The sequence below is a fragment of the Antechinus flavipes genome, chromosome 6, assembly GCF_016432865.1.
Source record: "Antechinus flavipes isolate AdamAnt ecotype Samford, QLD, Australia chromosome 6, AdamAnt_v2, whole genome shotgun sequence".
Classification (NCBI taxonomy): Eukaryota; Metazoa; Chordata; class Mammalia; order Dasyuromorphia; family Dasyuridae; genus Antechinus; species Antechinus flavipes.
The window spans coordinates 174,481,132-174,496,232 of record NC_067403.1 but is presented as its reverse complement, the minus strand read 5'-3'; the positions used below and the strand labels follow the sequence as shown (position 1 = coordinate 174,496,232).

The 15,101-nt window shown below is 33.2% G+C and overlaps 1 protein-coding gene across 1 annotated transcript in view; it reads left to right on the top strand.

Moving 5' to 3' along the window:
* The window catches only part of FAT4 (FAT atypical cadherin 4), a 152,487-nt gene that overhangs the window by 29,388 nt on the left and 107,998 nt on the right, over positions 1-15,101 (top strand). Inside the window, exons 6-7 of the mRNA XM_051966725.1 lie at positions 206-467; positions 4,831-5,181. Of these exons, the coding sequence (XP_051822685.1) occupies positions 206-467; positions 4,831-5,181 (613 nt within the window). The remainder of the gene's footprint in view (positions 1-205; positions 468-4,830; positions 5,182-15,101) is intronic.

The window sequence follows — 15,101 nt, the reverse complement described above, 5'->3', positions numbered from 1 at the left end:
GTTTTGTCTTGTTATGGGATGTTGATAATCCATAGGAAGAGAGATTGGAACTGGGGACTTTGTGCAGCTTTACCTCACTTAAATCCAAGTCAAGCACAAGTCAAGATATCAATACATTAGCCAAAGTCTGAAAGTGATGACTTAATCACAAGAAGTTTTTTTTTCCTCTCATGGGTAATTTAAGGGCTTCTCCTTTCTTTTCTAGGGTGCCAATGCTCTTGTCACCTATGCAATCATTAGTGGTGCCGATGACAGCTTCCATATTGACCCTGAATCAGGAGAATTGATTGCCACCAAGCGCTTGGACAGAGAACGCCGTTCTAAGTACTCCCTGCTGGTCCGAGCAGATGATGGCTTGCAGTCTTCAGATATGAGGATAAACATCACCATTAGTGATGTGAATGACCATATACCCAAGTTCTCCAGACCTGTGTATTCTTTTGACATCCCAGAAGATACCACACCTGGTAAGTGATAGACAAGCTCTCAGTTTTCTGTAGCTACCTTTTTTGACCCTTGTCATTACTTCTTCAGTTGCTATTGCTAATATATTTTAATTAAGATTTGCTACAAACTACTTGCCATAAAATTATTTCTGGCCATTGAGCCACAATAATTTCTCATGAATATTATAACCTATCCCAAAATTCTGTTTGGCTTTTCAATATATTATTGCATAAATTATGATGATAATAATCACTTTTTTGGATATTCAATTCCTGTCTTTAGGATAATTCAGAATATCTTTAAAATTTTAAAGGTCATTTTAGCAATAATATGTTAGGTTTCTATGATATATAAAGCCTATCCTAGACAATAACAATTAAAAGAAAAATATGAATTATCCTTGCTCTAGAGGAGTTTATATGAAAGCTAGAATATCATTTAGTTATTTACTATATAAAATATATGTTATATTTTCTAACAGACAAATTTTTGCTTGAGGTTATACATGATGAAATTTTGTCAAAAAGTAGCGTGATCAATAAGACTACACATCGTTTGGGAAATTACTTAATTGCTGGGATTATTCTCCTTTTTATTAGTTCATTATGCCTCCATCAGAATCCCTTCACAAAAGTGTTTGAGATTTTAAATTACTTATTAGTTTACTATGGATATAGTTCAGAGTTCTATGATTTGCTGCCACAGCCTCAACTTTCCTCATAATATTCCATATTTATATATTTTATATGTCTTTCTATATCCTAAGACTAACTTTTCATTTGGCCATAACTAAGAGTACTTATCCTTCTACAGGCAACTTGTGATGAACATCTCCATTTTAATCAAGGTTATCACTTAGTTGAGAAAACTAATTATCCAGTCATGCTACTATTTTCATCATGGTAGAAGTTTCCAAAGCTTGTATTCTGCTGACAAAGCTTATAGGACTTTTGGATTAGCCCTCTACTATGATGATACTATGCACAAGAATATTAGTGTATAGCCTTAGTTTGTATTGGTGACTGTGTTGAGTCATAGTTTTTGTGCAGTACTACCAGTAGAAAATTGATTACAAATTAGTAAGTATAATATTTTTAAAGTTTTTTTTCCAGAAAACAATGTTTGAAAAACACTAAGAGCAATGCAAATGTTTGTTGTTAGTATGAAAGTCACTTGATATTTTACTCCATCTAAAATAAATGTAACACTGATTAAGTCAAATTTATCTAATCTCTTAGAAGAGAGTTTGAAATGGATTTGATGTTTTGAATTATTCTTACACACACACACTAATTTATCAGACTCTACTTGAAGATAGTGACTAATGTTACTTTTATTTTGGAAATTGAGTTATTTGCCTAAATAGAAATTTTGTGTCTTACCTATTAAAAATCCTGAAATTTCACTTTTACTTTTAACAACATAGCATGAGATTATTACAACAATATGAAGTCAAAGTGATGAGATTGGACTAAATCATAAAAGAAAATTCTTGACAGAATTGTAAGTTCTGGCAACACAGAAAGTTGAGGTTTCTAGATTTACAAAGCACAAGGTTCTTCATAACAACTCTTAAAATGTTTTAATGCTTTATATAGCAATATTTATGACTGAGTATGTGTTTTGTAGGGAACATTCATTCTCTAGTGTTAGAGAATTAAATGAATTAATTTACATAAGATCTTTTGCAAACTTTAACCTATTCAGTCTAGGTCATTTATTGTTATTTTTCTTTCATCTTTCTTAATAAGATCCAGGCAAAAATTATCCTAGAATAAGTTGTTCTCCTGTTGTCATTGCAGTCTAATGATTTATGAGCAGTTGTATAGATATATAAAACAACTGCTCTTTGTTGTTGACTAAAAGTATTATGGTCACCTTAGTGGTGCAGTGCATAGTGTGCTGTGCTTGGAGTCAGAAAAACTCATCTTTCTGAGTTTAAATCTGGTCTTGCACATTTACTAGCTATGTGACCTTTGACAAGTCATTTTACTCAATTTACCTCAGTTTCCTCATTTGTAAAATGAGCTGGAGAAGTAAATGTCCAACACCTGCAGAATCTTTGCCAAGAGGTAATAAAGAGTCAGACAGGATTTAAACCAGAACTTCTGAAACTTTTTCAACTCATGACCAAAACATTTTTTACAGGTATATTGATATATAAAATAAAAATATAAATCACACATTTAATTATAATAAATAATAATTTCATGACCTCTACATTCAATTACATGATCCCATATGGGATTGCCACCCACAATTTAAAAAGGTTTGACAATAAAAATTATTCTGCTAACTCATCCCCTGTATATTTACTGACAGCATTCTTGATACCACTTCAGCAGTACATAGGATTTATCCTTTTTCCCCATGAAATGTTAGTACATGTACACAAATCATCGATCCAAGGGATCATGTCATGATATGAGTTCAAGCATAAATAAAGGAAAAGTTCTAAGAGATATTTAAAGAGAGAAGTCATTTTCTTCTAGACAGAGAGTTGGAGGGAAGTGGGAGTATTTAGGAGAAGGCTTCATGTGGGAAGACTTGTCTCTAAGAGGAGGGAAGGACCTTAACAAATCTATCCAGTCTATCCAGTCAGAGAAGGTCAACAAGACTAGGGAAGTGATTAAAACAGAAGAGGAGCTGACAGATTACAGTTTAGTTGTTATATGGAATACAGGAAAATGTGTAATTTGAGATAAGTATAGGCAAAAGGGAGGTTGAAGCCAAATTGTGAAGATTTTCCTAATAATTACAAAAGGTGAGTCAGGAAGGTTCTAATAATTTCATTTCCATTTTTCAGATGTGGAAACTGAAGCTGAGATCAATTGAATAGTTCATTTGAAGTCATAGGGTTGGAAATGATAGAGTTTGTCTTGGAACACAAGGATTCGGACTCCTAGTCAAGTTTTCTTTCCATTTTATATTGTGATAATAAGATATGAGAAATAACACCATATATGACTCATCTTGTTTATTTGCCAAAGAGAATGCTTTCCATAATTTACAAAGATTAAATTTGCTCTTTGAATATATATCCATGTTTTGATATGGATATATTATGTTTTGTGCACAATTTAGGAATACTGAGATATTATTAATATGAAGGAAATAAGTACTTATTAAACACTACTGTGCACCAAGCATTGTGTTAAATGCTTTGTTAATTAATGAAATATTTGTAAAATGCTTACATAATATATACATCCCTAGTGTCTGACACATAGTAGGTGCTATATAATTGTTATAATTTCATTTTATCCTCACAAATATCCTGAAAAGTAGGTACTCCCTGTTTTACAGCTGAGAAAACTGAGACAGATAGATTTTAATGACTTGTCCAGAGTCATAAGTGTCAGGGGTCAGATTTGAACTCAGCCTTTCCTGACTCCAGTTCAGGAATTCTATCCCCTGTATCACCTACTTCTACTAATACATTAGATGCTTACAGAATGAGTGTTGGTTAGCTAACATATTTACACTAGATATAGATACACATTCCTTCCTAGGATGGAGTGAGGACTTTAATATTAGTTAAAACTTCATTTAAAAACTTTCATTATTTGGATAATTTCATTTTGCCAACAATCAGTGTAGTAAAGTAGTAAGAAGACCAGCTGGTTTTGTACTCCAGAAACCCCAGTTTCAAATATAACCTTTAACACATATTAATACAATATAAGCTCTTAGAGAGCAGATGCTTTTTCCATTTGTGCCTTTTTTACTCAGTACTTAGCACATCATCTGAAGTATAATAGGTGCCTAATGATTTTTTTAAAATGGCATTTGTTGAATTGAATGCCAACTCAGTATCTTCAAGTCAGTCAGTCAGTCAATCAATCAATCAATCAATAAACATTTATTAAGCAAAGACTATGAACCAGGCACTCTACTAAGTGATGGGGATACAAAAAGAGGCAATTTCCTGGGGGAGACAACAAATAAATATACATGAACAAGTTGTAGTCAGGATAAACAGAGCATAATTAATAGAGGGAGACTACTAGAATTAAGTGGAGTTGGTTCAGGCTTCTTGGAGAAGATGGAATTTACTATCTGAAGGAAGTCAGGGAAGGCAGTAAACAGAGAAAAGAAAAATGATATTCCAGGGGGATAGGCAGGAAAAATCTCTGAGCTGAGAGTTAAGGTGTCTTCTTTGTATGACATCAAGAAGCCAGTGTTGCAGGTAAATCATTTAACTTAATTTTCTATTAAATTTTCTATGATAATACATTTTGGCAGATGACTTATCTGAGTTGATGGAATTTCCACACTTATGGCGTTCTTCACACTGATGAAATCACAGATTTATATTTCATTTCTGCAAAAATAATAATCCTTAGAGAATTAATTTGAGGGGACTTTAAAATTCTTTTCTAGGTTCTCTAGTGGCTGCCATTTTAGCTACAGATGATGATTCTGGTGTGAATGGAGAAATTACATACACTGTGAGCGAAGATGATGAAGATGGGATATTTTTCCTGAATCCAGTTACTGGAGTCTTTAATTTGACTCGAAACTTAGACTATGAAACACGGCAATACTATATCCTCACTGCCCGTGCAGAAGATGGGGGAGGACAATTCATGACCATCCGCATTTATTTTAATATTCTTGATGTGAATGACAATCCACCAGTCTTCAGCTCGACTTCATATAGCACATCCTTAATGGAGAATCTACCTCTTGGATCCACAATTCTCATATTCAATGTCACTGATGCTGATGATGGTGAGTGATTGGTATATCATTATGCTTTGCTTGTGGTATGTTATTAGCTGTTATAAAATAGTTTCTTCTTGTTCATGCTCATTAAAATGTATTTCTCCTTTCTTTTGTGGACTTACTGTAACACATACTTACAGGAGTTCCATTTTTCAAGGTAGAAGTTATAATTATGAACTTTCGTTTAGATTTCTGACAGCTATAAATGCTATAAATTGGAGTTGTTTAATAAAATACCAAGGGGGCAGCTAGTTGATGTAATGGATAGAGCACCAGCCTTGAAGTCAGGAGGACCTGAATTCAAATCTGGCTTTAGACACAATACTTCCTGGCTGTGTGATCCTGGCAAGTCACTTAATCTTAATTGCCTCAGCAAATTAAATAAATAAATAAAATAAAATACCAAGAATAAATAAATAAAGTTCTCAAAAAATAAAGGCTAAAGAGAAAGCCTAAAAATAAATATTTGCAAATCCATACCTAATTTTACCACTGGGAGTTAAAAATCCTTAGGAAAATAACAGAACTTTTGAACATAGTTCACCTTCATGATCATTTCTCAAATATGAGTCCTTTGGTTCTGAGCATGTTCTTTGTCCTTTTAGAGTCCAAATGCTAACAGTTCAATTTAAGCCAATCTAGCAAGCCTTTATTTAAGAGTTGCTTTGTGCCAGGCACTATGTAAGGTACTTGGGATATAAGACAAAACCAAAGTGACCCTGCCCTCAAGGAGTTTATATTCTGGGATTTTGTGTACCTTTGAATTATTCAGCACATTAGCATAATAATGAGACCTCCCTGTTTAGAATTAGGAAATAATAGTATCCTAGATTTAAAACTGGAAGAGAGACCACCAAGTCTAATTCTATCATTTATTTTTTAGGTAAGATCTGGGTTTAAATCTTATTTCTGCTTTTAACTGGTTATGTTACTTTATGAAACTCACATAGGATCACCGATCTCAAACTATAAGGGATCTCTCAAAGTTTATCCAGTTCAACCTTTTCATTTTGACAAATGAGGAAGCTGAGGTCCAAATTGGTTTTTAAACTTTGAAGGTAGAATTTAAACCATGGTTCTCTGATACTAGAAGTTATTTGCCCCCTTTCTACTATACCATAAAAATTATCTGTGCTTTGTTTCTTCATTTGTGACATGAAAGGGATTGGAAAAGATGATTTTAACAGATCTTTCCCAGCTCCAAAATTTATGACTTGTAACAATCTCATCTTTTTTGAGGTCTTTGCAAATGAACTTTAAAAATTTAATTTTGACACCTAACTTCACTGGCCATTCTCCAGCAAAATAAACACAATGCTAAAGAGTAAGATAGTTTAGATATCTCATGCAAATATTTTGACTTTCTCTAAGTCAAGGAGAAGAGAGGTGCTTATTTTCTCTCTCATAATATTATAAGAGTCAATCCTGCACCAGTAAGAATTAATGGAGGCTCAGTCTCTAGAAAGAACTTAACAGGTTTCATGGAGCCCCAGGATATTCTAAATATTGCAGGATCAGCTATAACTTAGACTGCTTTGCCTCGTGTGGATTGGGATGACCTTTAGGCAATCTCACTATTGTACTCTATCTTTGTTATTTTGTGCTTTGCTATTTCCTCTCAGGGTCAGTTATAAGTGTTATTTAGAAAGCAGTATAATTAATGAAGGCAAGAAAGGACAGAGGTGTAGAACAATAAGAAATCAAAGAATCTGTACATGTTTAAAATGTTTTAATATTCCCAAGAGGAAGGTAGAGAGGCAAAGTAAAATTATTCTTTAATTGACTCAGTTTCCATTTTTGACATGATAACTCAGGCAAAAAATGTATGTTCCTTAGATCTTAGTTTTCTCATTTGCAAAATGAGAATTTAAATTAAGTGGAATTTAATCCTACTTTCATAACTTTGAAGATTAAGGGCTTATCAAGTGTATCCCCCTATTTTATAGATTTAAAAAAGTGATCTGAGAGAGGTTATATAACTATTCAGGGTCATGTAACTGATAAATACCTGAAATAGGATTTCATCTCAGATCTTCCTCCATCAATATAACCTGTTGTGTACTGAAAACTTTTAATTCAATATAAATACACAGCCCTTAAATGCAGACACTATGCTAGGTCCCACAATATAAAGGCAAAAGTAATGGCCTATACTTGAGGAATATATATGTTCCTAAAAAGATATATTTTATTGTTTGTACCCTAATAAGTGTAATAAAGGATAGAAAATTATGAGAACATATGAGAGATCAGACAAAGAAATTTAGATTGGAAGATATTACTGAAAACTGGGCTTATCGGCATCCTTAAGAGAAGACAAATTCTGAAATTCAAAAATGAAGTGTTTTACATGTATGTGATAGTAAACAATGGAATACCAAGTTCTGGAAAGAGCAAATATTCCAATTTTTCTGAAATACAGAATGTGTAAGAGTATTACTCAAGTGGTAATTTGTATCCAGCTTATGGAGGATGTAAATATGAGGTTGAGAAATTTCAGTTTTTTCGAGAAGACAGTAGGGAACCACAAAAAAGTTTTGAGCAGAAAAATGTTATGGTCAGACCTAGCTTTAGCATTTCAATGAAGTGTAGATTAAAGGGAGAGGGAGAAAGAAATGATTTGAGGGAATCCAAATATTCTATTTATTCTGTTTCCTATTTCTATTACCTATTTCTCAGATCCATTTTTTTTCATATTTAATATCATTGATGCTGATGATGGTAATTTCTGTAATATTGTTTTCATATAAGATAAGATCAGATTTCTTTTATCTTATTGATGGTTATAAAAATCACTACATTATGTAACAGTGAATAAGAATGATTTGGAGTCAGGAAAACTTGGTGTCATTATATTTTAAGATTTACAATGTGACATAAGTTTTGTGACATTAATCAAGTCTATTAACTAACTACTCTGAGAGATGACAAATGACATTTGAGTATGTAAAGAAGATCATGGGTATGAATGATGTCATCTAAAATTATAAACCTATATGTCCAGGTACAGAAAAATTCAATCAACAGAGAGAAAAGTTTGTGAGTAGGGAGTGACAATAATAAGCTTATTGGGACATGGAAGATTGAGGAACTATCAGGATATCTACACAAAGATGTTTAACAGGCTTTTGGAGATGCAACAAGAGTTTAGGATACATATAGATATAGATATGAAGTATGTGAATAGGAATTTGGGAATCACCTATGTAGAGATAATTATAATCTTGGGAGAAGGTGAGATCATCAGATGAAAGAAGGTAAAGAAAGAAAACAAAAAGTCCCAGAATAGTTCCTGGAGGAATACATTTATTTGTTGGATAAATGGGTCATTGTTTCAGTACTGAATGCTTTATCAGAATAGTTTCCTGTCCAATGACCTGAATTATAAGACAGAGTTCCTGTTCTTTATACTATCCAAAAATAATGATAAAAAAAGTATTTTGATAAGCTTGTTTACTAAAAACTGACCACTCAGTTATATTAATCAGCATGGTTTCTCTTTGAGAACTTGTACTATATTAGTCCACATTCTCATTTTATCAACAAGGAAACTGAGATCCAGCAAGTTACACTCTTTGCCCAAGATCACATAGGAAGTGTCATTGGTGGAATTTGAATTCAGAGATGTGGGCTGGTTTGAGTCAAGAGGGTCTTTAAACATTGCAGTGACTTTCTAGACTTTATATATTAGACTTTAGAGGTCAACACGTATACATTTCAGGATATGGAAGAGCCAAGTTATTGAGGTAGAATACTTTGCATATATGGCCCTCATTAGCATTGCTAAGTGTATGAATCCTATACATTTGGCAGTCAACAGAAATGTAATGGAGGTAAATTGGTTTGATTTCATGGATTTTTAAAAATGATGACAATAACCAGATAATACAGGTAAACTCATTCATTTTTCCCCATATTGTCAGTTATAAATCATATAATTGACTGGATATGATGAGTTCATTGTAAATGTTAAAATATAATGGAGCTTAGAAAGGCTGAATAACTTTTCCTAATATCATATCTGTTGGTGTGTTGGAGATGAAATGTGAATTCTTTACCCTTATCTAGCATTCAATGGATTGTATGACACAGTTCTAAACAGTGGAATAGGTAGAAAACCACTTGCAGAGAATTCTTGTTCAACTACTTCTTTGGCTAGAGTGCCTCTGAAGTTCTTGGCTCTCAATTAAAGAGCACTGGATCTGGAGTCAGAAAGAACAAGTTCAAATATTACCTCAAACATTTATTAGTTATTTAACAATAGTTAAATCACTTACCTTTTGTCTGCTTCAGTTTCTGGATCTGTGAAATTGGAATAATAATGACCTCTTTCTTCTAAGTTGTTAAGAATTAATGTGCTTAGCATGTTGACTGGTACACAATGGGTACTTAATAAGTGTTTATTCAATTCTCTTCACTTTCCTTTACCTGTATAAGTGGAGATGATAAAGATACTTATACCATTTGCATCAAAGCAAACCACTTTATAAGTCTAAAGTCTTAAAAGCTACTATGTGTGAATTATAATAAAATGTGCCATAGCTGCTTACTTATAATTTTATATACAACCCAAAGGTATTAGAATGATCATTCAGTGGGAACATTTTCAGTACGCTGACCAGCAAGTATAGAATACTGGATTGTTTTTAGTGGGGCACTGTAGAACATAAAACCCCACTAAATGTATATTCCAACATAGATGGACAAAGTATAGAATTTCAAAATAATACATTTACTCTGTGGTTTGAACATTCTATACAAAGAAAATTGGTTCTAAGCATCACTTCATCACTTCTTGAAAGATAACACAAATTTTCATAAGTAATTCTGCTTTTTAAAATGTCAACATATATTTTCTAGGTGTACAGCATATGTATAGAATCACTAACTGACCTTGTTAGGAAAGAAAATTAATTTTTTTTCTTTAAGAAAGAATGATGAGAGAAAGAGAGAGAGAGAGAGAGAGAGAGAGAGAGAGAGAGAGAGAGAGAGAGAGAGAGAGAGAGAGAGAGAGAGAGAGAGAGAGAGAGAGAGAGAGAGAGAGAGAGAGAGAGAGGAAGGGAGGGAGGGAGGGAGAGAAGGAAAGGAGAAAATAGGAAAAGAAAGGAAGAAAGAAGAAAGAAAAGAAGAACAAGGAGATGGCTTTATGCCCTATAATTGCAAAGGTTCAATTATAGTCATGGGATAAGTACTGTTCATTCGATGCCTTTGTTGAATCTTCCTTATATGGAAATGTAGAATTTTATGAAGCTTTCTCCACTGGTTAACTTTCTCTCTGACTCTCTTTCTTTAATTAGTACAGCTTCTAAAGCTGTTTGCTTGAACAAATGTGATTCAAACACAGGGAATTCCTTTCCCCTTGCCATTTATTTTGGTGTTTGTATTCTTAACCTAATGTAACCCCAAGTTAAGCAAAATAGCAATTTCTAACTCCATGCATGACTGCTTTGCCTTGTTCTAAAATGTCTCTATCCTTTGATCTGCTGAATGCTATCATATTCATCCAATTTAGCAAAATGTAAGTATTAATTAAAAATAGTAAATACCCCATATAGACAAGGCTCCAAGCCAGCCCCTGAGGATTAAAAAACAAAACAGTTTGAGTCCCCCAGGGAGCTTATATTCTATTGACAGAATAAAACTTATATGCCATTTTAAAAAAATTGTATCTGAAATATTTTCCAGATAGAGATAAGTAGAGATTAGGGAAGATGTATCAGAGCAGGTAACACCTGAGCTTTGAAAGAAGTTAGAGAATCCATTAAGTAGAGATTACATTCTTGACATATGATATGTGAAGGGACCTTTCTTAAACCTCATAATCTCATTTTACAATTAAGAAATTTAAGGCCTATAATGGAAAGATGATTTGCCCAGTACAACATAGGTCATGTGTTGATTCCATAACCAAAGTTGCTAAGTGATGACATGGTTCCTAACTCCTAAAATTTAAACAGATTGACAGTTTGTCACTCCTTAAAAATGGCTACCATCTTGGATTCATGGGATCATAAAATTAGAACCAGAAAGAATCATAAAGACTGACTCTCATCCTTTCATTTTACATTTGAGGCACAAAGAGATTAAGTAACTTCGGTCTAGAAGATCATAACAGTAGAGATGCAAAGAGGTTCAAAGTTCAAGTCAGTGATATTCTACTATAAGCAGGTCTGCTGCTAAGCCTAGAAATACTAGTTAAGTCATTTTCGGCATAGTCTAGTTAGTTAAAAAGAGCCCCATTTGGACTCAGAAGATGCTTCTAAATCTGTCATCATTACCTGTTTTGTTGTGACCATGAGTAGGTCCCAATCTTATTGGATGCTAATTTGATTCTCAGTGTAGTGATGAAGTTGGGCTAGATTCATTCTAATTTTTTTAATAGTTTTAAATCCAGGTGTAGGTAGATGGTACAGTGGATAAAGAGCTAGCCATGGAGTCAAGATGGACCTACGTTTAAATGATCCGCATCTACTTACTGGTTGTGTGAACTTGGGGAAGTCATATCACCCTAACTGTCTCTAAAAAATAAAATAAAAAAAATAAACCATAGGAACTTCCCTCTGTCAATTATCTCCGATTTATACTGTTTATAGTTTGGTTTTCCGTTGTTGTTTGCATATTGTCTCCCCAATTTGATTATGAGGTTGTTGAGGAAAGGGATTGTTTTGTTGTTGTTAGGTTTTTTGTTGTCATCATTATTATATATATTTTTTTACCCTAGTATTTAGCACTGTCTTCCAGGATCCAACCCCAGTTGATTTAAATACCATTAACAATTTCTTTTTTTCCCCCTCATTCATTATTTGTTGTCACAACAGAAACTTAGTATACAACTGAAGTAAAATGATGAAATAGAAATATTATCAGTCTATCAGAGGGTTCCAAATGAATTCATTTATGTGTGTGTCAGGGTGGGACATTCTTTCATAGTTAATGGTCATATATCAATTCTGAAGACAAGTTGTAACCACCCATCTATACACAGACAACTTAGAAATATATTTCTTTTAAATGGGCTTCTTTTTGTGTTGCTATTTCTCTTGGGGATTCCTGTCCAAGGCTTCTCCTGCCTCAATAATATAAATGGCTGACATTTTTATAGCTTTTTAAGTTTTGCAAAATGCCTTACATGCTTTATTTTTTCTCATTTGACCCTTAGTAGCCCTTTACAATCAGTACAGCATGCATAAATAAGGAAAAGATCTTAGAGTTTTGGCTTTAGTCATAGAGTTCATGGGTACAACTGAGAAATTTAAACTACATACTTAAATACATATCTAACCTTCTTTACTCTACACCATAGTCTTTGACCATTAATCTTTGATTCTCATAGTATGTATTTTAAATTACTCATATACCCACATGACCAAAACAACAACTAAGCTTATGTGTGTTCCCTTGCTAGAAATCTCTCCCTCTTACCTCCACATGATTTTCACTTACCATGAGCTTCTATTGCCCCTTGGATGTCATAGTTTTGATTCTTCCAAAATAATGTCATTCAACAAGTAGCAATCATGTAACATGGGCAGGAGAATAAAGATGCTACCAATGTGTTCATTTGTGATCTAGAGTTGTTTGGGATCATTAGGAATGTTGAAAATTTTTCTTAAATAATACATTCCAAGATTCTTTTCTTATTAGCTATATGAGAGATTACTGTTAAAAAAAGGAAGCATTTCCCTTTGAACATTTAAAATACATACTGTGAGGATCAAAGATTAACGGTCAAGGACTATGGTATAGGGCTAGATATGTAGTTAACTGGACCTGGATTTGAATTGTGATTCCCGAAGCTTATTATATAGGGCATTCTGGGCAAACAACATCTTTCTAGATTTCATAGATTTAAAAAAATGATAAAATTTAGTTCATTGTTAAGGTTCTTTATTCAAAACTCTGTCCTCCCATAATTTTGTGCCATCCATAATTCAAACAAAAGATGAATTGTCTTTTAATGGTGAAATTCTCTCAAATCCTCCTCCACAGATATACAACAGTGGGAAAGAATTTAGTCAAACCATTCACAATGAAAAAACAAAGAGTATGAAAATATATATTGCCAAGACTTTGACATGAAATTGGATGTTCAGATCATTTTATACAATAATCAGTTGTAAGATAGATTGTGTCTTGATTCATTAGAGACTCATAGAGTTATATATTTAGAGCAAAAAGAGCTCATAGAGCTGTCCAATCCAACTTCTCAATATTATGGATAAAACTGAGTCCTGGAAAAGTTGTTAATTGTTCAGGGTCACACAGGTAAAATGTACCCAGGTAGGATTTGAAGTCATCTTCTTGATGTCACGACCTGGGCTCTGTTACTTCAAGTACAAAATTGTAGTAAAATGAAATGCCTAAAGATCATCTAGTGATTAGAAGAGGATATATTAAGAGGAAATGGCTTCCCAGTAAGAATGTAATAATGGGTAATGCCAAGCTGAACTTACCTACATTTATGTTTGCCATGATGGTCAGCCTGAGACACAAGGTTCTATCATTTCATAGGCCAAAAAAAAAAAAATTACATCAAAACCAAAATCTTAGTCCCCTAGATCAATCTAAGGGCACATTAATTAACTTTTTAAGGAAAAAAAAATACCCGCATTAACTTATATCGGCAGAGATCTTAGTATATGTTACTCCATTCATGCTACATATATATGTATATATCTATATATATACACACATGTATGCATGTATATACGTACAGGAGCAGGCAAAATTTTGTTAAGAAGATGGGTGTATTTGAGTCAGGGAAAAACAATTAGTTTATGTATTAGGGAAAGAAAGGATGCCAGAGAAGTAGTTTTGGGAGTTGGTAAAAATTAAAAACAACTCCAAACTAGAAGAAAATGAAGTGTAATGGCATGACCTGCTAGAAAGTGAAGTGTGTAAGAAGCCATAAGGATGGACAAAAATAGAGTCAGAGATGAGAATGACGTTTTAAAAGTTCTAATCCTTCAAGCTGTTAGCTGTTTCTTTATCCTTAAATTTTCTTGTGTTTGTGTTTATATGTTGTATATCACTCATTTTCCATGTCTATATCACTTTCTCATTAGAATGTAAGTAGTGGTAAGGGAAGGGACAATTTAATCTATCTCATCTCTGTCTGTCCAGATTCCATTGTTTGTTGTATATAGTAGATATTTAATAAATGCTACTTGGAGTGGATTGTTGGTTTAAGGTGGTATTTAAAAGATAAATGGGTATTAGAATACTAACAACATCTGCCCTTCAGGTAGGTATGAATGATTGGATTTTATTTCCTAGGATTTAGAGCTATTATTCTTGGTATGATCGCCATAGTTCAAGACCCAATGCCAAACTCTATTTCATCCTTAGGATCAAGCACCTCTGGCTTCAGAAACTCAAAAGAAAAATTTGGCCTTGGGTGTGAAAGGGCCAGGCTTCTTTTTTTGCTTTCAGTACATACTAGTAATGTACATTGAAAAATTAACTGCTCAAACCAAGAGAATATTGTACACAGTAACATGATTTTGTGATAATCAGCTATGATGGACTTGGCTCTTTTCAACAATGAGATGATTCAAGACAATTCTAATAGACTTGGTTTGGAAAGTGCCATTTGCATCCAGAGAGAATCATAGAGATCGACTATGGATCAAAGCATAGTATTTTCACCTTTTCTTCTTGTTTGTTTGCTTGTCTTTTTTTTTTTTTCTTTCTTATGTTTTTTCCCCTTTGAGCTGATATTTTTGTTATAGCCTGACGGATATGAAAATAGATTTAGAAGAATTGCCCTTGTTTAACCTATATCGTATTGCTTGCTATCTTGGGCAGAGATGGAGAAGAAGGAGAAAAGAGAGAAAGATTTGGAATATATTAAGTTCTTATTTAGATCACATCACAATGTATCTTTATTTGAAAGCATTTCAGAATGCTTTTGCAAAGATGAATGT